General features: G+C 61.2%; 11 protein-coding genes and 2 pseudogenes across 13 annotated transcripts; 7 read left to right on the top strand and 6 right to left on the bottom strand.

Annotated features, from left to right (window-relative positions):
* Positions 1–41: 41 nt before the first annotated feature.
* Positions 42–1,970, top strand: MSY001_2632 (annotated as a pseudogene). The gene is made up of 4 exons: positions 42–218; positions 302–516; positions 704–1,280; positions 1,347–1,970. Coding segments are annotated over exons 1-4 (1,593 nt in total).
* Positions 1,971–2,017: 47 nt separating this feature from the next.
* MSY001_2631 (uncharacterized protein) lies at positions 2,018–3,500 on the bottom strand (the record flags this gene model as incomplete). The annotated part of the gene is made up of 8 exons (XM_018884493.1): positions 2,018–2,061; positions 2,088–2,281; positions 2,343–2,551; positions 2,636–2,939; positions 2,963–2,978; positions 3,004–3,024; positions 3,048–3,342; positions 3,366–3,500. 8 exons carry the CDS (start codon positions 3,498–3,500, stop codon positions 2,018–2,020), a joined length of 1,218 nt encoding a protein of 405 aa, XP_018741147.1.
* A 64-nt stretch (positions 3,501–3,564) lies between these two features.
* On the top strand, positions 3,565–4,619 carry MSY001_2630 (uncharacterized protein; the record flags this gene model as incomplete). Its single annotated transcript, XM_018884492.1, has 2 exons — positions 3,565–4,071; positions 4,095–4,619. 2 exons carry the CDS (start codon positions 3,565–3,567, stop codon positions 4,617–4,619), a joined length of 1,032 nt encoding a protein of 343 aa, XP_018741146.1.
* Positions 4,620–4,638: 19 nt separating this feature from the next.
* On the bottom strand, positions 4,639–5,349 carry MSY001_2629 (uncharacterized protein; the record flags this gene model as incomplete). Its single annotated transcript, XM_018884491.1, has 4 exons — positions 4,639–5,144; positions 5,171–5,229; positions 5,262–5,286; positions 5,313–5,349. 4 exons carry the CDS (start codon positions 5,347–5,349, stop codon positions 4,639–4,641), a joined length of 627 nt encoding a protein of 208 aa, XP_018741145.1.
* A 245-nt stretch (positions 5,350–5,594) lies between these two features.
* On the top strand, positions 5,595–7,182 carry MSY001_2628 (uncharacterized protein; the record flags this gene model as incomplete). The annotated part of the gene is made up of 2 exons (XM_018884490.1): positions 5,595–6,788; positions 6,850–7,182. The coding sequence occupies 2 exons, from the start codon at positions 5,595–5,597 to the stop codon at positions 7,180–7,182; spliced, it is 1,527 nt and encodes a 508-aa protein (XP_018741144.1).
* Positions 7,183–7,460: 278 nt separating this feature from the next.
* MSY001_2627 (uncharacterized protein) lies at positions 7,461–8,657 on the top strand (the record flags this gene model as incomplete). Its single annotated transcript, XM_018884489.1, has 1 exon — positions 7,461–8,657. One exon carries the CDS (start codon positions 7,461–7,463, stop codon positions 8,655–8,657), a length of 1,197 nt encoding a protein of 398 aa, XP_018741143.1.
* A 439-nt stretch (positions 8,658–9,096) lies between these two features.
* MSY001_2626 lies at positions 9,097–10,566 on the bottom strand (annotated as a pseudogene). The gene is given in 2 exon segments: positions 9,097–10,414; positions 10,424–10,566. Coding segments are annotated over 2 exon segments (1,461 nt in total).
* A 646-nt stretch (positions 10,567–11,212) lies between these two features.
* On the bottom strand, positions 11,213–15,553 carry MSY001_2625 (uncharacterized protein; the record flags this gene model as incomplete). Its single annotated transcript, XM_018884488.1, has 1 exon — positions 11,213–15,553. The coding sequence occupies one exon, from the start codon at positions 15,551–15,553 to the stop codon at positions 11,213–11,215; it is 4,341 nt and encodes a 1,446-aa protein (XP_018741142.1).
* Positions 15,554–15,663: 110 nt separating this feature from the next.
* MSY001_2624 (uncharacterized protein) lies at positions 15,664–16,111 on the top strand (the record flags this gene model as incomplete). Its single annotated transcript, XM_018884486.1, has 2 exons — positions 15,664–15,709; positions 15,786–16,111. The coding sequence occupies 2 exons, from the start codon at positions 15,664–15,666 to the stop codon at positions 16,109–16,111; spliced, it is 372 nt and encodes a 123-aa protein (XP_018741141.1).
* Positions 16,112–16,170: 59 nt separating this feature from the next.
* Positions 16,171–18,174, bottom strand: MSY001_2623 (uncharacterized protein; the record flags this gene model as incomplete). Its single annotated transcript, XM_018884485.1, has 2 exons — positions 16,171–16,956; positions 16,981–18,174. 2 exons carry the CDS (start codon positions 18,172–18,174, stop codon positions 16,171–16,173), a joined length of 1,980 nt encoding a protein of 659 aa, XP_018741140.1.
* Positions 18,175–18,793: 619 nt separating this feature from the next.
* Positions 18,794–19,750, top strand: MSY001_2622 (uncharacterized protein; the record flags this gene model as incomplete). The annotated part of the gene is made up of 1 exon (XM_018884484.1): positions 18,794–19,750. One exon carries the CDS (start codon positions 18,794–18,796, stop codon positions 19,748–19,750), a length of 957 nt encoding a protein of 318 aa, XP_018741139.1.
* A 9-nt stretch (positions 19,751–19,759) lies between these two features.
* On the bottom strand, positions 19,760–21,030 carry MSY001_2621 (uncharacterized protein; the record flags this gene model as incomplete). The annotated part of the gene is made up of 3 exons (XM_018884483.1): positions 19,760–20,688; positions 20,770–20,923; positions 20,989–21,030. The coding sequence occupies 3 exons, from the start codon at positions 21,028–21,030 to the stop codon at positions 19,760–19,762; spliced, it is 1,125 nt and encodes a 374-aa protein (XP_018741138.1).
* A 128-nt stretch (positions 21,031–21,158) lies between these two features.
* MSY001_2620 (uncharacterized protein) lies at positions 21,159–22,671 on the top strand (the record flags this gene model as incomplete). The annotated part of the gene is made up of 2 exons (XM_018884482.1): positions 21,159–21,377; positions 21,445–22,671. 2 exons carry the CDS (start codon positions 21,159–21,161, stop codon positions 22,669–22,671), a joined length of 1,446 nt encoding a protein of 481 aa, XP_018741137.1.
* Positions 22,672–22,673: the final 2 nt, after the last annotated feature.

Here is a 22,673-nt window from a genome sequence, read left to right as displayed (position 1 = left end):
GCTAGGTAGTCAGACGTGGCAAATGGCCCTTTTAACTCCACATGCAGCAAGGCGCACCGACGCCGGCGCCTAGCTCGATGGAGCCTACGTCAGCGGCCCTGACCGTGCTGTATGCGACGGAAACGGGCAATGCCGAGGACGTAGCGCACCGAATTGCACAGATCGCCTATCGACATCATGTGTCGGTGCGCCTAGTCAACCTTGCCGACTACGATCGCGTACGTATCGCCGGCTCACGCAGCTTGCGCTCGTGAATGAGACCCATGTCGTGTTTGTTGTGTCCACGACGGGCAACGGCGAGTTCCCCACGCCGGCGCGCGCGTTCTGGCGCTTCCTCCTGCGCAAGGGCCTTCCTGACGATATCCTGTCGGACGTCACATTCGCCACATTTGGACTCGGCGATTCTGTCTACACGCGCTTCTGCTGGGCATCCCGCATGCTGAACCGCCGCTTGAGCGACCTGGGTGCCGCCGAGTGGTTCGAGCGCGGCGAGGCTGACGAACAGCACGAGCTAGGGTACGTCGCTCCCCCCTGACCCCAGCCTCGAGGGCGGACTGCAGCCATGGCTCGAGACGTTCACGAGCCACTTGCGCGACGATCTCATGCCGCAGGGGCGCGTGCCGATTCCTGCGGACACACTGCTTCCACCGCGCGTGCGTGTGGCGCTGTCTGATGCGCCGGTCCATGCACCCACGCCCCCCAGCGAGGCGATCGTCGGCACACTTGCCCGGAACGACCGCATGACGGCTGCGTCGCACTTTCAGGACGTGCGGTGCATCGAGATCACGCTACCTGACGACGCGCCGCCCTATCAGGCCGGCGACGTGGCCACCTTTCTACCCCAGAATGCGCCCGAGGACATCGAAATACTCTTGCGGCGCCTCGGCTGGACCGACGTGGCCGACCAGCGACTCGAGCTGACGCCTGCCGATGCGAATCACGCACTGCCCCACGCGCTCGCGCAGGCATCGGCGGCACACACACTTACGTTGCGGCGCCTCCTCACGCAGTACCTTGACCCCCTAGCCGTACCCCGCCGCTCGTTCTTTGATCTGCTGCAGCACTTTACGCCGCGCAATCACATGGAGCACGAAAAAATCGTCGAGTTCCTGCAGCCCGGCGACGGCACCGACGACATGTACGAGTATGCACAGCGCGTACGCCGCACAATGCTCGAGGTGCTCATCGAGTTCAAGAGCGTGCAGGTGCCTGTTGCCTATGTCATGGACTTGTTCCCGCCCATGCGCGAGAGGGCCTACAGCATTGCGAGTGCGCCCAGTGTATGTACGCTCGTCTGACGCCAGATGTACCCTCGCTGTATTCAGCTGGCCGTGGCTGTGGTACAGTACAAGACGCGCCTCCAAAAGCCCCGCGTGGGCACAGCTAGTGCGTGGCTTGCGCGCCTGCAGCACGGTGCGCAGGTCCCACTCCGTTTGCAGCCCGGCACGCTCCTTTTGCCGGCGCAGGCGTCGGTGCCGATCATCGCGATCGGCCCTGGCACGGGCATCGCACCGCTGCGCGCCCTCGTGCAGGAGCGGCTCGCGCACCAAGCGCCAGGCGAGCACCTGGTAATCGCCGGCTGCCGCTACATGGAGCGCGACTGCCTCTTTCGCGACGAGTGGGAGGCATGGGCGCGTGGCGAAATACCCCAGCGGCCCGACGCGCGCCCAGCCGACATCTCGAGCGAGCGTGGCCCGCCGCGCCTCACCTTCCATGTCGCAGCAAGCCGCGACCAAGCCGACAAGGTGTACGTGCAGGACATTGTCCGGCAGCAGGGCGCGCGTATCTGGGACGTGCTCGCCGCTCGGCGCGGTATTGCCTATCTGTGTGGCTCGTCAGGCAGAATGCCCGAGCAGGTGCGCGACGCCATCGTCGCCGTGTTCCAGGAGCACGGAGCCATGGATGCCGAACAGGCTGCGCGTTTCTTTGCGACGCTCGAGGCGGAGCGGCGCTGGCAGGAGGAGTGCTGGTGAGAGGAGATAATGAGCAGGTAGCGAGTCTATGGTAGAAGAGGCGCTTATGCCTGCTTCTCGGCGTTCAGCTTCGCGTAGAAGGCATCACCTGCGGTAAGTGAGGGCGGTACATACGCTGCTGCACGCGAGGAATGTGGCTGCCGTACCAGAAGGCGCAGGCGGCGAGAATGCCACCGCCGAGACTGACCGTAAGGTCGAGGGTCAGGCGCTTGCGGATCATGCCCTTGATGGGAGCGATAGTCGTCATAATCTGCGTGTGAGGCCGGCGGCGCCACTTACAGGCAATGTGGTAGAGACGCAAAATCACCCTGGGACGGGCCCCTTTCTGCGCCGCGAACGGCCGACTATCACGTGATCTACTATCCGGACGAGAGCGGCGCCGCACTGGGCGCGGTGGCGCGGCGCGCAGCGAGGTGGCGCTCGCGTGCCTCGGTCGTGTCGAGCACACGGGGCCCGCCCTGAGCGGTGAGGATCTCGACGCCCGTATCTGTGATCAGGAGGGTCTCTTCCGCGGCCGCCGACGGCGAGCCGTCCCTCGACGCGATCGTCCAGTCGTCGGGCCACTCGATGTCGCGCCACTCTTGGCCGAGATTGACCATCGGTTCGATGCTGCGTCAGTGATGCAACGCACGTAAAGATCTGGGTGAGTCGGGTGCACGTACGTGGCCAGGCTGCATCGTACCGTAGGACTTTTTCGTGGGGTAGTGGTACACGGGTGGCGGCCCATGGAACACGCGGCCAATGCCGTGGCCCGTGTAGTTCCTCACGACGCAGCAGCCGTTGCGCTCAGCGATCGGCTGTATCACATGGCCCACCTCCGCGTATGGCATGCCAGGGCCACAAATCGCAATCGCGGCGTCCAGACACTCGCTGCGGTCAGTGCATCGCGCGTACCGAGCCGTGCGGATCAGCTTCATCAGGTCCGCGTTCGCGCGGGCCTTGTCACCCACAGGATACGTCGCATTCCTGGTGTGAGTCCAGGCACGTACAAGTCGCCATGAAAACCTGCGGGTCAGGATCTACCACGCACCATTGTGATACAACGTCACATCTGCGTAAGTCCGATGTACATACCCAGATTGATAATGTCGCCGTCCTCGAGCTTGCGCTGGTCAGGAATACCGTGGCAAATGACCTCGTTCACCGACGTGCACACACTCTTGGGGTAGCCGTGGTACCCGAGGGGGCTCGGATAGCACCCCCGCTCGACAGCCGCCTTGAACAGCGCCTGGTCAATCTCGTCTGTCGTGATGCCAGGCCGCACCATTGCGCCGATCAGGTCGAGCGACTCGCGCGCGAGCTTCGCGGCCACACGGACGCCCTCCTGCTCTTCCGTGCTGTTCACCCGAATCCGGCGCGAGGGAAATAGCTGGGTCAGAGCAGCGGACATACAGCTTCACGGCCATAGTTCGGGCGCCGGATGTGCGACGGGACCTTGGGCCTAGGGCTCAGCGGGTAGGCAGCGCGGACCGTCCCCGAATACGCAAACTTGCGCACGTCGGCAAATGGATCAAACTGCTCGACCATCGTCGCCGTCGTGCAGGTGGAGGCTCAAACGAGTGCCGCGCGGTGCGACGCTCATCCTTGCGCCATGGCGTCGAATCGCCTGTCGGCCCACATGGCCTCTGCTCCTGTGCGTGTGTTCGACACAGTGCATACGTTCCGCGTGTGGCGGAAGTCGTGCCTGCAGCATGGCCAGTCCGTCGGGTTTGTGCCAACGATGGGTGCACTGCACGAGGGCCATCTGCAGCTTGTTGACGCGAGTCTGCGTGAGAACGACTACACAGTGGTGTCTATCTTTGTGAACCCTGCGCAATTTGCGCCTCATGAGGATCTTGCGAGCTATCCGCGGACGCTGCCGGCGGACCTGACGCTCCTCGGGGAGCGCCAGGAACGCGCACGCCTCGCTGACCGACTCGTCGTCCTTGTGCCTCAGGTGCTCGACATGTATCCCAATGGCATTACTCAGAGCGTGGATGCGCAAGTTGGTGCCTTTGTTGAGGTCAAGGGCCTCTCGCATCAGATGGAGGGCGGCACACGCCCGACTTTCTTCCGCGGTGTCGCCACGATCGTCACGAAGCTATTCAATGTGGTGCTCGTACGTGCCTCGACTTACCCCAGCCGGATCGCGCATACTTTGGACAGAAAGACATCCAGCAAGCTATCATCCTGCGCCGCCTCGTCGACGACCTCCTCTTCGCGTACCCACATGGCTCAAAGCATGTCCGTATACTGCCAACGGCGCGCGACCCGACCGACCAGCTGGCGCTGAGCAGCCGCAACAAGTATCTGGACGAGCATGGGCGCCGTATTGCACCACTACTGTTCCAGGCGTTGTCGCATGGTCAGGCGACGTGGGACGCGCTACTGCGCGAGAACGTGCCACATGCTGAGCGCATCGCCCGCACACTCGAAGCCGCGCGGTCAGTCGTCACGCAGCAGGGCACCGCTGACGGGACGGCCGCAGCGGAGCTGGACTATATCTCGCTTAACGACCCAGTGACGCTGGACGAGCTCACGCCCGAGTCCGACGCTGGCACCGAGGCCATCCTGAGCGGCGCCATGTGGGTGCGTAATCACCGCGACGACGCACAGCCGGCCGCGCGCTTGATCGACAATGTGTTGCTGGGATTTTCGCTCCTCTAGATGCGTAGAATACAGAAGACTAGCAGTTGCATGCACTGTCCTGCGCCGGCTGCGCCGACGCGCCGATCTGCACCGGGGCGTCGGCAGGGCGCGCGGCGCCAGGCGGCGCGGCGCGCTTGGCACCCATGCCACGGTCCAGGGGCAGCCGATTGGCGATGGTATCAAAGAGCTCGGTGATGTTCGTCGGCGTCTTGGCCGAGGTCTCGAGGAACAGCAACCCCTCTGTTTCCGCATACTTTTTGCCCTCCTCCGTAGGAATCTCGCGGGCGTCGGCCAAGTCAAGCTTGTTGCCGACAAGGACGATAATGATGGTCGAGTCTGCATGGCGCTGGAGTTCACGGATCCAGCTCTTAGCGTTCTCGAGCGAATCCTTTTCGGCAATATCATACACCACAATCGCGCAGTGCGCATTGCGGTAGTACATGGGCGCCAGCGACTTGTAGCGCTCCTGGCCGGCAGTGTCCCAGATCTCCAGCTTCACCTTGGTGTCATCACTGCGCTTCACGGTCTGGGTGAGGAACGCCGCTGTTGTCAGCTGCCCGTGCACGTACCGCCAATAGTGCTTTCGCGATAGTCCTCAAACTGGTCCTTGACGAAGCGGAGCGCAATGCTGCCGCGTCAGCACACCATCCTGCCACCTACCTCGACTTTCCAACTGACGACTCGCCTGGCTGTTAGCCATTCCTTACGTACCCAACAGCACGAGCTTAAAGCTCACAACGCCACTCATATCGAACACAGAACTGCAACGTACGCGTGGACGGAGCCCAGGCCGAGCGACATTTTATTTACAGAAATACCAGGTTGTGGCGGTCTGGCCGGACGGTCGTCGGCCGCCGGCGACGACAGCCACGACGGCCTGCTGTGGTCATCCACGCGGCCTGAACGTGTGTAGGCACTTGTATTCGTAAGATATTCCTCTACAAACTCTTCTGTCAGCACATTTCTCAGCTCCTCGTTCAGTTCCCTCAGCTCATGACCCGCCATCACCCCTATGGCGGCTACGAAGAGACGAATGCGCCGCGCCGATCAGGTCGCGGTGTTGGCCGCGGTGGCCGGCCTGGCGGGCGTGGTCGGGGCGGACGGCATAGAAACGCAGCGCATTTCGCCGGCTATGCGCCCTACGGGATGGGCGAGGCCCTCAGCGCGTACCCGCCCTGGGGCGCGACATTCGGTACGATGCCGCTCCCCTTTGGGATGCCGCCATTTCCACCGTTTCTGCCCTATGGTCCCGGCGCCTGGGGTGGCCACTCGGTTCCCTCGCAGGCGCCCATGCACGGCCGTCGTCCTTCGCCATGGGACGGCCACGGCCAAAACCGCTCGTCCGCGCCTGATCGTGCGCGGCTGCCGGCGCATCGTAAGAGTCAGCGTCCCCGGTTCACACGCAGTGCCTATCAGCCCGACCCCAATGCTGCGCGACCGGAAGACAGCAAGCCATGCCGCACCCTGTTTGTGCGCAATGTCGCCTTTGAAGTGGACATGTTGATGCTTCGCGCTGATTTTGCGGCTTTTGGCGAGATTCGCACGTGGTTCGACATTGTGCAGCGCCGCGGCATGCTGTTTGTTACATACTATGACACGCGCGCCGCTGACAATGCGCGTGTGCATATGGACAAAAAGGTCTACGAGGGGCGTGCCTTGGACGTACACTTTAGTCTGCCTAAGGACGAGGATCAACAACAGCACTGCGACCGCACAAAAAATCAGGGCACTTTGTTTGTGGCGGTCCTGGATGCGACGGAACCAGTCACAGACGAAGCTCTGCAGTCCAAATTTGTCGAATACGGCGACATTCGGTCAGTCCGTACTTACAAAGACCAGGCACATACACGCTTCCTTGAGTACTGGGACAGTCGCGCATGTGTTGCTGCGCACGATGCCCTGCAAGACACCGAATTCCTCGGTGGACGGCTGTCTATCAAGTTTGCGTGGGACCTCGCCACAGTGTCGCTGGTGAACGACGCGCGGCATCGTAGCGAGGCGAAGGCCGCCGCGGAGGCTCGTGCACGGGCGGCCTTTGACGAGGACCCTGCGCCTTTACCGGAAGTCGAGCCACCTATTGCTACGGCTGAACAGTCGCTGTCGAGTGCATCGCCAGCGCCTGACGTGTCATCACCGTGGGGCGAGGGCGCTCATGAACGGCTGGAACAAGCTCAAAAGGTACAGCAGGTACGAAAATTATCACTCACTCCAGCTATTGGCCTCTTGGGGGCATTCTGCGCGTTCCCAGCAGGAAACAGAAGGAACGTCAAATGAGCCATTGCCGCATTTGGAGTCTGTGCTTCCCACAAACGACGCAGCTATCTCTGACGTGATTGACACATTCGCGAGCGTTGAACAAAGTGCGCAAGTGGAAAATTTGGCCAATGAGGAGACCGAATGTCAAGACAGGATCCCTCCACTTTTGCACAGCCCCAACATCAGACGTCAAACTCCGACGACGATTGGCGACACAGCTGACGTAGCCTATGGCGCTGACACACGCCCCAGCGTGGAGGCCCTACCAGGTGCTGCTGAAAGCAGACGTCCTGCAGAGGACGAGTCGGTTTCTCCATTTGCATGAAAATGGAAAGGCGTAATTCAGGGGCGTCATTGTGCCTGACTTGTGATTGGAACGCAAGAGCGATATATGCAAGTCCTAGTTCCATTTGACTTGTAATCAGGCCCTTCTCGGGAACCCATTATCTGGCGTGACGAGACTGAATGACATACCCGTGTTTCTAGTGACATTCCTAATTAAGCTTCGCGAAGTGTCCATTCTGTACGGGGCTCTTCTTCCGTAGACCCACTCTTCGATTCTAACGCACCTGTATGTCGCCCCGCTTAGGGAAGCCCAGCAATATGTCGGGCGAGACCTTCGGGGTGATCCCGCAGGATGCTGAGTACCTGGCACCATGGCAGTGGGACCTGATACTGTCTGCCGACATATCGCCGCTCTCTGACAGTCCAGCATACCCCACAAATCTACAAAACGCACCTGCGACGCAGGGTGCCTGGCCCCTCGATATCCCCCCTCTGAAAGCAGCCCTGACAGGCTCACCCCCGGTCGCAACTGTCTCCGTCCCGGAACTTACGTTGTCACCCTCTCTTCTTAGCACCGAAAACCAGAGTGTCGCGCCAGCATGGCAGACACCATCCTGCCCAGCAAAGGTCGACACTCTCGTACCGCCGCGTCACAGGACACGCGAGCGCCGTGCCTTCACTGAGGCTGAGGACCAAGCCCTAAAACGTGGCTATGAGAAACATGGCTCCCAATGGTGTCTGATTGCGAAGGATCCCGCCTTTAAGAACCAGCGCAGCTCGACGGACGTACGTGATCGATTCCGCAATGCGTTCCCGGACGAGTATGCTCGCGCCGGCTACAAGCCCCGCATCAAGGGAATAAGGCGCGCTTCGGACAAGCAAAAAGATTCCTTTTCCACACATCACACGCGCCCGACTCGTTCTGAGTCGTTGGCGCGGCGCCACAAGACCCGCAGTGTCGAACATAAGCTCACGCCCCTGGCGTCGTCAGGGCCATTGGTCGACGTGGCAAAGCCTTGTATTGCAAGCGTGATGCAAATGGCGCCCACCAGCTTGAAAGGTTTGATGGGGGCGTCCAGCGACATGCCGGCGTTGCCATCCGATGAGCCCTCTCAAAGTGTTTCTCAAATCGTCGGACCCTTGGCGGTGGATCCGACATCGCCGACTGAGTCTCCACCAGCATTGACCATATCGCCCTTGTCACCACCGAAGCAAAATACCAATGGGGCTATGTCATGGCCCGTGCCCACCAGCGTTATATCGTCGCCGTATGGTATCGCTCCGCATGCAGCCTCGTGTGCATGGACCACACCCGAGGCGTCCAAGCCTTCTCCTTTTCTGAATCGTGCGCAAACGGTGCCACTTAGCACACCGATGTCCGAGCCACGAACCCCTCTCGAACTGCCATTCAGCAGGTCGACAGCGGATTTCTTCTTATACCCCAACGGCGGTCTTGACCAGGTCCTGTCTGCCTCACCTTCTTCAATGGAGGACTCAATGTCAAGCCACGAATGACCGATCAATGCCGGAAGCCAGCCCTTTTCTACGCCCTGCCCACCTCGCCTACCTTTCTCGCATCAGGGTTGTTGGCGTGTAACACCACCCTCCACCTCTCTGGACTTTCCGGCATCTCGTTAGTGCAACCCGGGACTGTATCATCGGCGCTTGTTGGGGTGGGGGTGGGGTTCTTTCCGATCATAATGCGATTAGGGATGCGAATCACAGCGGCATAAAAGTGATACGCACAGGCACAAAAAGACGCTGACTGGTCGTGGCTTGGAGCTTACAGTTGTCTCCTGGCTGCCCACCCTTATCTGCCGACCCTCAATATTGGCAGGTTCTGTACGTAGCTGCACCCTTCCTCTATAATATTAGGATAGTTAATTTTAATTATAATGTCTTGCACTATCTACTAGTGGTATAGTGGCGGGCAATGGGTGTATCTGCCCACCTTTTAATCGTCGCCTGATGCATATTTGGACTTCGCACGATACTTGGGACCGAATCGGTAGAAGAAGAAGGGAATAGGCACCATGATTGTTGCAACGAGAGCCAACAGTGTAAGGGCCCATTGATTATGCATAGCATGGAACATTTGGTTGACAAACAAAGGCACCGCAGCGCCGCCCAGTGAACGAATAAGCGTCTTTGATGCTAGCGCAGACGCCGCAGTCTTGGGGTAACAGTCCACAAGATATGTATTAGCGGCATTGTAAATCATCACGAAACTCAGACCCGTACCAAGACCTGAAATCAGAGCGCCCTGCCAGTGCACACTCGGCATGGACGTCCACGCGAGAATAAAGAGCGAGATGGGGAACATGGCTGATCCAATAAACATAATGATGAGTCGGTCTTCGGGCGTTTGTGGCGTACCGCGACGGGCTACGTTTTTCTTCACATGCGGCTCCAAGACAAACATGGTAAACAGGACGGCGATAAGGATACCCACAATAAGGGGGATGAACATCAAACCGGTCTGTAGATCATTCATACCATGTCCCTCCGCGAAAATAATAGGGTATGCAAAGAAGAGGAGGTAGAGCAGCATGTACACAAGTGTCAAGTAGAGCGAGAAGAAGAGCAAGATGGGCTCGACCAACAACATCACCACCGGACGAAGCAGCAGGACCACGACCATCGCCTTGAGACCCATCTTCTCTTTCTCTGCCAAGGTTGAGTATCGTTCGTCATTGGTTTCCTTGCGCAATTTGCGCGCACGCTTCTTGAGGATGGCCGACCCTAGCGTTTCCGGTTGGAAGAGCGATCCAATCCAGGTCAGGCCGATGAACGCAAACAGGGTCCAGTAGATGTAGTGCCAACCTTCCTCGTCATTTGTGCCTGACGAGATGGCACCACCCACGATAGGACCGACTGCAGGACCCAAGAAAAGGACCGACGAAAAGATGTTCATTGGGTTGCCCTTTTGTTCGACAACCCACATATCACTGATGGAACCGCCTACGTTTGTCATGGGCACACTCGCCGCCAGTCCCGAAATCATACGCGCGGCCAAGAGGGTTGCAAGGTTGTCTGTCACGGCGCAAGGTAATGTAAATATAAAGTACAAAAATCCAGAAACGATGTACACAGGCTTCCGACCAAACATCTCGCTTAGGGGGGCAAAAAACACGGGACCAAAACCGAAACCGGCAACGAACAGGGAAATAGACAAGTGGACGGCCTCTTGGCTGACATGTAGCTGCTTGCCCGTCTGAACTAAGGCGGCGGTAGGCATTGAAGAGCCCACTGCGACCACGAAACACAGAAAACTAAAAAACATCGTCCAACACCACTTCTTCGTAAACGACCAGTTTCGCGGATTCTCTGGGTCACCAGGCTGGAACTCCACGAGATACCCGGGCTCGATGGCCGCCTCGGCCTCAGCCGCCTTGTCTTGGGCTTCGATTTCGGCTGGCGTCATGCCTTCTTTCATCTCGTGCTGAATTTCTTCACGCTCCTCTTCGCGAAACACCTCTTCATGGAAGGGCTCAACGTCCTGCTCAACGTGTGGGTAGTGATGATGCGTCCCAGCCGACGCACGCGTAACGCGCGAGCTGACAGACCCTGATCGTGCGGATCGAGCCCTGGATGGGCGGCGCCCGAGAACCTCACCCAGGCGCCCATCTTCTTGAGAATGCATAGAGGCGCGGTGTCCAAACATCCTGGGCAGAGGAGGGATGTGTGGCGATGGTATGCGCGCCTCTATGCTTTTTATATCTCAAGCATGAACTATGCACACAATTTTTGTTATCGCGGTAGGCCGAAATATATCCGATAAAAATCCGATCCGGTCTATACTCGTACCTTACTTCGGGCGAGCACTTTATGTCAAAATTACGTCGCTTGTACACTCGCTATCAACGAGCGACACAGCTTGTTACGCACGACGAACCCATCGTCGCTTGTCAAGATGGTACAGAAGCCATCCGTGTCCTGTTCCACTACCCTTCATATCACCAGGCACCTGATGGTTGTTCTATTTAGTAATCGTTCCTGAGCGATCGCTCCGAGTCGCCGGACTTCCGCGCACGCTTGATTCGGGTATAATTCCGATGCAGCCGATACAATTAACGCGCTGCACCCAAGTGCTGTGAAAACAGACACGCCAGAAGATCGTCCGCTGTACCGATGAGGTCGCCACGCCGCGCCTCGCGCGAGATATCCTGCGCCGTCGCGAGGTGTGCCGCCTGTACTAGCGCACTGTCAGGCTCCGCAGCATCGTCCAGGTACAGCGACTGCCCACGCGTCGCTGCCAGACCAACGATACGCTCCTCCACCGTGTCATTCACCATGTAGCCATACACATGCGTAGGTCGAGTTTGGCCGATACGGTGCACGCGGCCAATTGCCTGCAGCTCGAGCGCATGGTTGAGCAGCGGCTCCAACAGGAATAGGTGCGTCGCAGCTAGCAAGTTGAGGCCTGCCGATTGCGCCTCGCTGTGCAGAAGCAGCACACGTACGGTGGGTCCGTGCTGGAACGCCTCCACTTGCGCTCCCGCTCGCTTGCCGCCTGACCCATCGAGACGTGCGTACTCCAGCCCATGCCGCTCCAGGCCCTCCGCTACCAGGTCGAGACCACGAGCAAACGACGAAAATACAAGGCTCTTCTCGCCTGTAGTGCGCTGCAAATGCAGTAGGTGGCGCATTAGGCTATCCAGCTTGCTGCCTGCGCCGCCCTCCATCGGGAGGTGGTGCAGGGCCTGCCGCGTATCGCTGGGCAGTACACGGTACGCAGACGGCGCTGCGGGGGCCGCGGTCGGCGCCAGCGGCTCAGGTGCGCGATACACGACGCGGTGAATGTCGCGCGGCGCAATGCGCGTCTTGCACAGGGGGCAGGTGCGGTGGCCATGTGCCATCCATGCATGGAAGCACGTCTCACAGCATATATGACCGCATGCATTGGTCAACACACCCCGATCGATTGTGTTTGTGCAGATAAAGCAGTGTCGCAGCTCGTCGTCCGTGCCGCCCGCCCGCTGCATCTGCTCGACATGTCGGAGGTAGCGCAGGCGCCCCTCCATCGCACCGATCCGCTGCCGCACAGCGCGCTCCTGCGCCACAGCTTGCAGCAAACATGGCACAATGCCCAGTGATAGGTCCGGGTCTTGTACCTGGTCCGAGAGCTCCTGCATCTGCTTAAAGTAGAGGGCCCGTGCATTGAACACCGCCTGAAAATGCATCTGTTCGCGTCGAAGGCTCTCGAGCAGCTCTGTCTGCCGCCGCTGCATGGCTTGCAACGCCGCATAAGCGGCCGACAGGACCCGCACCTCTTCGGCACGTACGCACGCATCGCGCGCGTCTTTCAGCGCGCTCATCAGCCCCAGCAGCGGCGGCTCGTCGGGCGGCAGCATGACGGTGCGCCGTGCCTGCTCCAATGAGCGAAAGTGGGTCAACTGCAGGCGCTTGGCCTGACGCACTGCATCGTCGTCGTCCACATTGTCGTCCGCGTCCGCGTCGGCGCCCGGGCCCGCCCATCGCCGCGCGCGTGCCGCACGCAACTCGCGATCCAACTCGACAAACAGCTGTGGTCGGGCCGTCGCGCCCAGGGCAATGCGGCCCGTGAGGAGCTCGTCCCGCTGGGCCAGCAATGGGCGGTACATCTCTAGCAGCGTCTCTGCCTCGATCTGGGCGTCGAGGTTCTCCGCATAGATATCATCGTTTTCCCGCGCCTTGTCGACTTCGCGGTTCACCGGCTTGGTCAACCGCTTGTAGATCTGCGCGCGCCAGTCCAGCATGAGCGCAGCGTGGGCACGCAGTTGTTCTAGGCGTTCGCACACATGCTCCAGCACGCTGCGGCCCGCGAGACCCGCCGCAGGCGGATCGGCTGGCGCCAGGTCATGCGTATCGACGGAAAGCTGGCGCAGAGCATGCACGCTCTGCTCGACCATATCGCGTGCATCGGCCAAGAGTCGCTGGCGCGTCGCCTCGGCGGCCTGGTACGCCGCGTCCTCCCATGGAGTGAAGGGCGTTTCTCCCTTGACGGGCGCCTCCGGGCCGGGGCCGTCGGGCTCGTCTTTGAGGGCCGGAGGCGGATCAGCCGCGCGCTGGGCGACGGCGGCCTCGCCTAGCTGGAAATAGCAGTGTCCTGAAAACTGCTGGATCCGGTGGACAATCTGCAGCCAGTGGCGTTGGCGACTCTTTAGCGCACTGACATGCTGCTGCCGAAGACGCAGCTTCTCATGCGGCGCATCAGCCGGCACGTCCTTGCCCCACGCCGCTTCTGCGGCCAGCTCCGCAGCGGTGAATGCGTAGAGCGGCCCCCGCTCGTGCGCGGCCTCAATGTCGCGCTGGAGCGCCTCGACGTGCGCGACCGCTTCTGGCAGCAGCGTCTCCCACTCGTCGCGCGCCACATCCAGGCAGGGCCGCGTGGCCAACGTCGAGACCACGGCGTGCTCGTCGGCACCGAGTGAGGCGGTACTGTACTCCGCGACCTGGGCCATCAGCTCGTCGCGCGGCGCAAACAGCAGCACCGATGCGCGGAAGATGCGGCGTGACACGAGAGCCTGTTTCTGGGTCATGAGGTCCTGCTGCGCGGCCTCAATCATTTGTGTCAGCACATGATCGATGCTGCGCAGATTCACGGCGCCGGCCCCTCCGGCACCGTCGCCGCCCCCCAGGGTATGCCCGCCACGCAGGGCGACGTGCGGGTGTGTGCAAGCCTGGCGGAGGCGCTGCAGCTGGGTGCGCAACACAGCCGTATCCAGCTCCCACGCCTCTGAGAGCGGTGCGCCGTCCGTATCAAGCTCGAGTGCTGCCAAACTCGCATGCCACACATCCTTGTAGAACGCGGTTTCCACGTGCGTAAAGTCCACCGGCACCAAGTACCGCGTCTGCGGCGGAAGGACCATTTCATGCTGCACCTGCGCCTTGGTATGACGGATGCCAATCTGGCGCAGCACATCGTACACGTACGGCGCGAGGCGCCCGCCGAGGATGCGTTTCCACGCGGCAGGCGTCGTGCCTGGCGGCACGAGCCCCAGGAACCACAGCGACGTGCGCAGGTCTGCGAGTTGCCGCACGGGTGTGCCGCTCACCGCCACGCTCATGCACCGGCGGATCATGCCCATCGTGCGTGCTGCATTGCCTCCGACAAGCTGCACCTCGTCCATGACGACGCGCCAAAAATCCAGCTGCACAAGTGGACTGCGCGGGCGCTCGTACCTTTTTGGATGACGCAGCGAGCGCACCGGCGCCGCATGCGACGCGGCCAGATCGCGCGCGAGCGCCTCGAACGAGACTACCATGACGTCCATGTCCTGCGCCCATGCGCCCCAACTGGTGTGCCCAGCCTGTGCGCGGTGCGCCGCCGCATTGCGGTGCCCCGTGTAGGAGTACACCCGCAGACTGGGCGCATGCACTTGTATCTCCTCGAGCCACTGGCGGCGCAGGATCTCAGGCGACACAATCAGGGTCGTACCGACCGGCTGGACATGCGTCTCGTTCGCGGCATCCCAGTACGACGGCTGCTCGTGCCGCGCGCGGTTCGTGTGCTCAAGCAGCAAGGCCAGCACTTCCACGGTCTTTCCAAGTCCCATCTCCTCGGCGAGCATGGCGCCACGCACGTCCTCGGCCGCGACGCGTGCGCTGTCATCGCTTAGGGCACCTGTAAGCACATGCGCATACAACGGCTGCACTCCGACCTGGATCCACCACGGCCCGCATGGCATGCGGAGCGCACGTCGCGCTGTAGGTGGCGCTTCGCGCTCAAGGAGGAAACTGAGGGACCGCCGTTGGAACGGCAGCAGCGGCGCCAGCAGGCCGCGCGGCTGTTCGGCCGCAGGCATCTGGGTATCAAGCCCGCGCTCGCGCTCGCACAGAGCACTGTACACCATGGCCGCGCCGGCTGTCTCATCAGTATCGCGTATGTGGCCCGGGCGCTCCGCCCCTGCGAGCACTCGTGCGTGCTCCACCAGGGTGAGCACGCGATCCGCGTCGCTCGGGTGGGCCGCCGGCGCAAACGCCGCCGGCGTGGCCAGTACATGGACAGTAAGTCCGAGTGATGTATCGTCATCCCAGGCCACCGATGCGTGAACCTGCCAAGTGCGCAGGGCAAGCGCAGCCTGGAGCCACTGCGAGGTGGCGTACGACAGCGGCACGGTGAGCCATGGGTCGTCGCTGACAAGGAGATCGAGGAGAGCCGCATGCTCTGGGTGCATCAGGGTGCCCGGCTGCATGCGTGCTGCGCGCTCGGCGACGACGCGCACGTCCACGTCGCCCGTGTAGCGGAGCGCCGGCGGATCGTCCGGGGCGTGGACGTCGAAAAAGAGCGTTTCGGAGACCACAGTGCACGCGTCGACGTCCACATGCGTCCGCTTCCGTGTGCGGTGTGCCCCCACGGGTGGTGTTGCCACATACGTGGCCAGCTCAGCGCCGCCGCGCGCCGCGACGCCCGCCGGCGTCCGGGGCATGGGGGTCGACGCGCGGATGGCGGCGCTCGCTTGTATATCACGTGATATACGGGAGCGGCGGAGGTCGGGCCGCTGTTGCGCGGCGTTTTGCTCTCCAGCCCACTATTACCATGTCTTTCCTGACCGGAGCTATTCGTGTTGCTGCCGCCTCATCGGGTTCGCGTGCTGCGCTGATGAAGCGCGCTGCTGTGCCTGCTGCGATGCAGGGTATGTATAAGTGTCTGACTGGCAGTGCGTCTGTACTCGGACCACAGCGAGTCGTTTGAGGAGTTCAACGAGCGCTACGTGAAGTTCTTCGAGGGTGTGCAGGATCAGTTCGAGGCGCAGCGTGGCCTGAACAACGCGTTCGCCTACGACCTTGTTCCCTCGCCTGAGGTCCTTGAGGCCGCGCTCAAGGCCGCTCGCCGCGTGAACGACTTTGCGCTGGCCGTCCGCATCTTTGAGGGCATCAAGCACAAGACCGAGAACGACTCGCAGTACAAGCAGTACCTTGAGGTGCTCAAGCCCCTGCGTGAGGAGCTCGGTGTGCCGCTGAAGGAAGAGCTCTACCACGCGTAATGTGTCCGTATTTTTTACACCGCTGTAGACGTGGACATGGCCGGCGGGCTATGGCTATCTCATTTCGACGACTTGAGCTTGCGCTCCAGCTCCAGGAATGCCGCCATGGACGCGTCCATCTTCGGTGCACTCGCCTCCTTGGAGGCCTGTGCCTCCGCTTCCGACGCGTCGCCGTGCGGCAGGGGCCCTAGGCGCTTCGTGTCCCATTCGTCCGGTCCAATCGGCGGCTCATAGTGCGCGAGACGCTTGCGGACTTCTTTCATCGTTTTTCCGTACTCCTCCAGCTCGTCCAGGTAGAGGGTGTGTACGCAGTTGATACATCCAGACATGCAGCAGTCCTCGGGGCCTGGCGCGCGGGGCCGCAACGGCACTTGTACATCACGCACTCGCACATGCCCCGCAAGGGTATCAGGACTAGGCTCCGCCTCCATAGACACTCGCCCGTGACGCCGCTTCTCGTGTCGCCAGTGCCGGATAGCACTCCGCTCTGTCGGCACGTGCGACCAGCGTTCCGAGAGGTCTTCGCCCAGATAGTTGCCCGCTCGCGTGTGAAGACGCGCCACCGGCACACTGGCGGGGTATGGTTGTGTCACGCGCGCAAACAGATCGCGGCAGTTCACCCGCGCCTGCAGGCGCGAGCACAGCAAAAATGCACCACTCAGCTTGCGGTTCAAAGAGTAGGTCTCCGGCGGCGGCGGCCGTTGGCGCTCACGGAGCATGAGCGGGATTTGGCCCTTCACACGCTCTGTAATCGTTTGCTGAGCAAATGGATATGGTACGGGCGCATCAGCACGGAATGGCTCGCCGAGCGCAACCATCGAGTCGACGTGTGCAGCGCGCATGGCCTGGGGTTAGTGGGAGACACGCACCTCCGACTCTTGGCCTGTCAAATAGCCAATGTCTACACTCCACCGTTCACACAACGCGCGATCGCCACTCACCGCAGCGCGAAGCAGCCCCAGCCACTTGGCAATGAACTCCGGCGAGTACGATCGCGTCGCGCCAAAGTCAATGAGCTGGATCGCTCGGCGGCCGTCGTGGTACAAAAAGTTGGTCCAGTTCGGGTCCGTCTGCATCAGGTGCCAGTCAAAGAGCTCACGCAGGCTCAGCTCCATAATCGCATGTGCAATGGCGTCGCGGGTCGCCTGGTCCTGCGTCGCCGCATGCGTGAGTGGACGACCGCGCATAAACTCAGTCGTGAGTATGCGCCTCGTGGACAGCTCGTCCACCACTTCCGGCACCTCAAACGACAGGGCCCCGTCTCCCGAGGGACCCATCGCACGTACATGAGCGCGGAAGCGACGGCCCATCTCGGCCTCACGCAGATAGTCGCACTCCTCCTGCAGTTCCTGTTGTAGGACCCGCACCGAATTCTCGAGGAACAGCCCTTTGGGCAAGAGCGCACTCGCAGCAAGCAGCCACTTGATGTTCGACAGGTCGCTCGCGATCGACTCGGAGACGCCAGGGAACTGCACCTTGACTGCAACACGCTGCCCAGCGAGATGTGGCTGCGACGGGAACGGATCTGCAAGCACCGCGGTGTGCACCTGCCCAATTGATGCTGCTGCGAGAGGGCGCTCATCAAAGGAAGCAAAACGCGTACGCCAGTCATCGCCAAGCTCCTCGCGCATTACCTGCTCCAGCTGCCAAGCTGGCATGTAATGCGCCGTGTCCTGGACGCGCAACAACACTTCTTCGACTTGGGGCGGCAAAGCATTACTGTCTTGAATCGAGAGAAACTGGCCCAGCTTTAGTGCGGCGCCCCGCATAGTCGTCAGCTTATCCACCAGTCGGTCTACATTGCGGGGGCTGAGAAACGCAGGCGATCGTGGTCCAGACGGCGGCGCGCCAGATGTGGCGCGCCGCATGTACTCACCGGCAGATCCCCATGCTAGCCCGGCACCCAGGCTGCCATAGTGCAGGAGACGCCCCAAGCGCGATGAAGGCACACGCGTCGCACGCAGCGGGCGCGTGCGCTCGTTGGCTGCATCATACTCTTCCAAAGGTGGCGTTACACGCACACGCACATCCATCGGCTCGGCGGACGCAGGGGAAGGGGACATGTTCTCCACGGGTATAACGCGCCCAGGCGGGCCAACAGGCACATCGGTCGCCTGGACAGTCGGCGCAGCACTAGCCGACAAAGGTGGCTCACTGGCCGACACAGGCGGCTCGTTGGCCGACACAGGCGGCTCGTTGGCCGACACAGGCGGCTCGTTGGCCGATACAGGTGGCTCGCTGGCCGATACAGGTGGCTCACTGGCCGATACAGGTGGCTCACTGGCTGTCACAGGTGGCTCGCTGTCCGCCGCGCCAGGCGTCGGCACTTGTGTCGGCCATGGCCTCACAGTCCGCGGCGTGATCACGCGTCCGCGCAGCGAAGTTTCTGACAGGATCCAAGCGGCCTGCGCCACTTTCGCCATGTCCGACCATGTGACGCCACTCGGGGGCCGACGGCTCATCTGGGCGTTTGGGCGTACGAAACAAGGCCTTCTTCGGAGCCGCCCCGAGCCTAATGTATCACGTGCTGTGCACGTCCCATCTACTCGCACGGCTATAAAGGACGCAGCCGGTGGCGTTCCCCACTGCAGGCCTTCTACGTTTGCAATCTAGCGGAAAGTGAGGGGACTACTACTTGTTGGCACACTTCTCGTTCTACTGTACTATTCTCTACCATCACGCATGTCTTTGCAACCCATTTCGCGAAGAGTCGCTCAGAAAATTTTTGCTCAAGAGCAGGGCGACGGTGTTGGCGTGCGTTTGCGCCGTGCAATTGGCAACCAGCAAATCCGCAACCTGACGCCATTCCTCATGCTGGACCACTTCCGCGTTGACGAAGGTACCGGCTTTGCGGACCACCCTCACCGCGGCCAGACGACCGTGACCTACATGCTCGATGGCTATATGGAGCACGAGGACTTTGCCGGCCATCGCGGCATTATTGGTCCTGGTGACATCCAGTGGATGTGCGTGGGCCGTGGTATGGTGCATGCCGAGATGCCGCGCCACTATGACGAACAGGGCCGCAAGTTGCCTCTGCCGGAGGGCATGCAGCTCTGGCTGGACTTGCCGAAGTCCGCCAAGATGATGGAGCCGTCGTATCAAGAACTGGCGTCGAAAGAAATGCCATACCAGAGCCCCCGCCCCAGTGAACCTAAGGAGACGGAAGGCGAGGGCTGGCGCGTTAAGGTCATTGCAGGCCGGAGTCATGGTGTTGAGTCGCCCGTGACGTGGCCGAACGGGGCGGGTTGCTGGTTTATGGACATTGAGCTGGACCCGCACGGATGGATTTTCCAGGAGCTGCCGACGGGGTGGAACACAGTTCTCTACATCCTCAACGGCACGGTCGTTATCTCGGAGAGCGAGGCGGAGTACAAGCGCCACGATCTACTTGTGCTGACGACACCTGAGAAGGTCGACGGTACTGATGGCGTGAAGATTACTAACCCGACGGACAAGCCGTCGCGTGTCATTCTCATTTCGGGTGAGCCGATGAAGCACAAGGTCGTCCAGTACGGACCATTTGTGATGACCTCCCCGGACGAGATATACCATGCGATTGAGGACTACCAGTTGAACCGCAACGGGTTCGAGCGTGCCAAGAACTGGCACTCTGAGATTGCCAAGCGTCTCATGTAGCTTATAGTCTTAGGTATGGCGACCCAACCGATCGAGCGCGCGAGGACCTTGCTCGTACCACTCGGCACGACTGATCCAGAAGCTTTCGCGGTTCTTCATAATGTCTGACAGGACAGCACCACCCAAGAACACCATATGCTTGCGGCGCGGGGGATCCTCGATGCGCAGCTTAAAGTTCGGCAAGCGCGCACCGTCCCCTTGCAGCACGCGCGCGAGGTATAGCTGCTTCATTTCCTTTTCCAATCGGCTTGGCAGACCAGGATACATGCTGCTGCCACCGCTCAGCACGATGTGTTTATACAACTCCGGCCGCACATCCACGGCGGCCGTTTGAATCGTCTGAAAGAGGAGTTCGGCCATGCCCGGCTGCTCGAGGCCAATCAGGTGCGGCTGGAACAGGCACTCAGGCGCCTCAAAGCGCTCCGAGCCAACGCGGATGACGCGCCCATCGGGCAGTGTGTACGACTCAACGAGCGCCGTCGTCTCGTCGGCCAGGCGCTTATCCAGGGGCAGGTCGTAACTGACGTAGCAGAGCTTCTCCTTGATCTGGCGCACCGTCTCAAAGTCCGCGGTACGGTTGAAAGCGTACCCGCGCGTCAGCAGGAGCTTAATCAGATGGCGCGTCACGTCTCGGCCCGCCACGTCGAGGCGCCGCGTGAGATGCGGCATCGCAAAGCCCTCATACACGGGCACAATGTGCGTTACACCATCACCGCTGTCCACAACCACACCTGTCTGCAGACCCTGTGCATAGAGCGTCAAGACGGCCTGGATCGCCACATAGACACCATCAAAGCCATACTCTTCGAACATGATGCGGCACATTTCTTCGCGGTTTCGCTTCGGGTTCATGGGCGGCTCCGTCAGCAGGATCTTGCGACCGCGCGGGTCGATCTTGAGTTTCTCATCAAAGGTATAGTTCCACACTGCGGTGAGCACTAGTCACGTACCATGCCGCATATCGTCAAAGTCCTTGACTACACCGTGCTCCATCGGCTGCGATACCTGCAAGTACGTACGGACCGCCTCGGCCTCGTCTCCGACCATGAGGTCCTTGATCTGTACACCCGACGCAGAGATCGCGTCGCGCTCTTCAGCGCGCAGAATCGGACGACCGACAATCGAAGGGAACACATGCTCCGGGAAATTGGAGCCTGTGCGTGAGTCCTGTGCCTGTTTTCGTACCCGCATAGCCTACTTTGACAAACTGGAATTTGTAAGTCTGCTCATGTACATACACCTGTGCCATTGTCCACGACCACAGGCACCGAGTCCGCCATTCTCACGCAAGATTAGGGCGGGGGCAGTGAGCCCCCGGCGTGCGATGCACGGGCGTCGCCGCGGCACGTGGGGCCACGTGACGGTATGGCTCCGCGCGGCGACCGCGCGGCTCCACTCGGCGAACGCTATGTCGGAAGACGGGCTGGACGACGAGCTTATCGCGCTCGTGGGCGAGGACAAATCGAGTCCGCCGCCGCGCCAGCTGTCTCCAGATCGGAGCAAGGGTCGGCGCGCCGCTCTGATCGAAGACTTGTCTGACAGCGATGAGGACGAGGAGGAAGACGCGTCACGCGCGCTGTATCCGCTCGAGGGCATCTACAAGGATGCGGATGACCGCGAATGGTATGTATGATTGTCTGACACATAGGCTGCTGAGCTTGAATGAGTTAGAGCGTGAGGAAGTACTATCTCAGCGCCGCGATGAGATCACCCGGCGTCAGCAGCAGGCGCAGCTGGCCGCCATGGTGCGCTCACAACAGGCGGCTGCCGGTAAGACGCGTCGCACGGGCGCCAAGCCCAAGATGAGCGAGGCACAGCGTGCCAAGCGCCGGCGCGATCATGCGCGCCGCGAGCTGGAAGACTTAGACGACCCCTTTGCAGAGGACGAGTCGGAGGAGGACGTGTTTGCCGAGTCGGACGATGACGAGCCCCGTCGGCCTGCGACGACCAAGGCAGCGAAACTTTCAGAGCTTCGGCGCAGCCGGGCAGAGCGCAGCCGCGGCGTGCGCGCTCGTGACGACGACGCCTCGCCGCCTCGCCGCCGGCGTCGCGCCATGGACAGCGACGAGTACGAGAGTGAGTCGGACTACGAGCCATCATATACGCCGCGGCGCGTGCGTGGCGAATCGCCCATACTTGTGGCGAGCAGCCATGAGCCACCATCGCTGGAGCAGCTGAATGCTGTGCGCCTGGGGCGCGACGAGCTGGAGCGCTTGCTCTTTATGCCGAACGGCAAAGACGTGGTGCGCGGCTGCTTTGTGCGCTGTTCCTGGGGCATGCGCGAGCGGCGCGAGGGCGGCAAGGAGCCGCTGTACCGCGTGCATCAGATCACCGATGTGCAACAGCGTGAAAAGTACTATGACGTGAGCCAGGACAAGGCGGGGCGCTGGATGAACAGCTTTTTATCGTTCCGCTGGGGCGGGAAGGACCACAGCGTGGACCTGCGCCCCATCAGCACGCAGAGGATCAGCGATTCTGAGCGGCAGCGCTGGATCGCTGCGGCGGGCCCTGACCCTCAGTTCCCAAGTGCTGATGCTTTTGAGGCCAAGCAGCGGCAAGTCGAGGCGGCGCTGAGTGCGCCTCTGACCGAAAATGACATCAAGAACATGATCCAGCGGAAGCGCGAGCTGCGCACAGCGGCTGAGGCAATGGGACAGGGGTCCACAGCCGCTGCCGTGGCGGCGGTCCAGTCCAACGCCCCCAGTCGCTTTGACGAGCATGCCATGGCACAGATCAACGAGCGCAACCGAAAACAGGACCGCGAGCGCATCCATGAAGCAGAGCGCCGAGCTGCACGAGCGAAGCAGGCGGCCCCCCCGCCGGCCGAACCTTCAGCCGCGCAGGTCTCTGCTGCCCTGGCCGCGGCACCGTCAGGCTCCGCCGTTGTGCCCAATATTGATATAGACCTAGGCGACTTTTAGTG

This window comes from Malassezia sympodialis, genomic scaffold (assembly GCF_000349305.1).
Source record: "Malassezia sympodialis ATCC 42132 genomic scaffold, msy_sf_12, whole genome shotgun sequence".
Classification (NCBI taxonomy): domain Eukaryota; kingdom Fungi; phylum Basidiomycota; class Malasseziomycetes; order Malasseziales; family Malasseziaceae; genus Malassezia; species Malassezia sympodialis.
The sequence above is the reverse complement of the archived record's forward strand: the minus strand, read 5'-3'. Positions and strand labels throughout refer to the sequence as shown.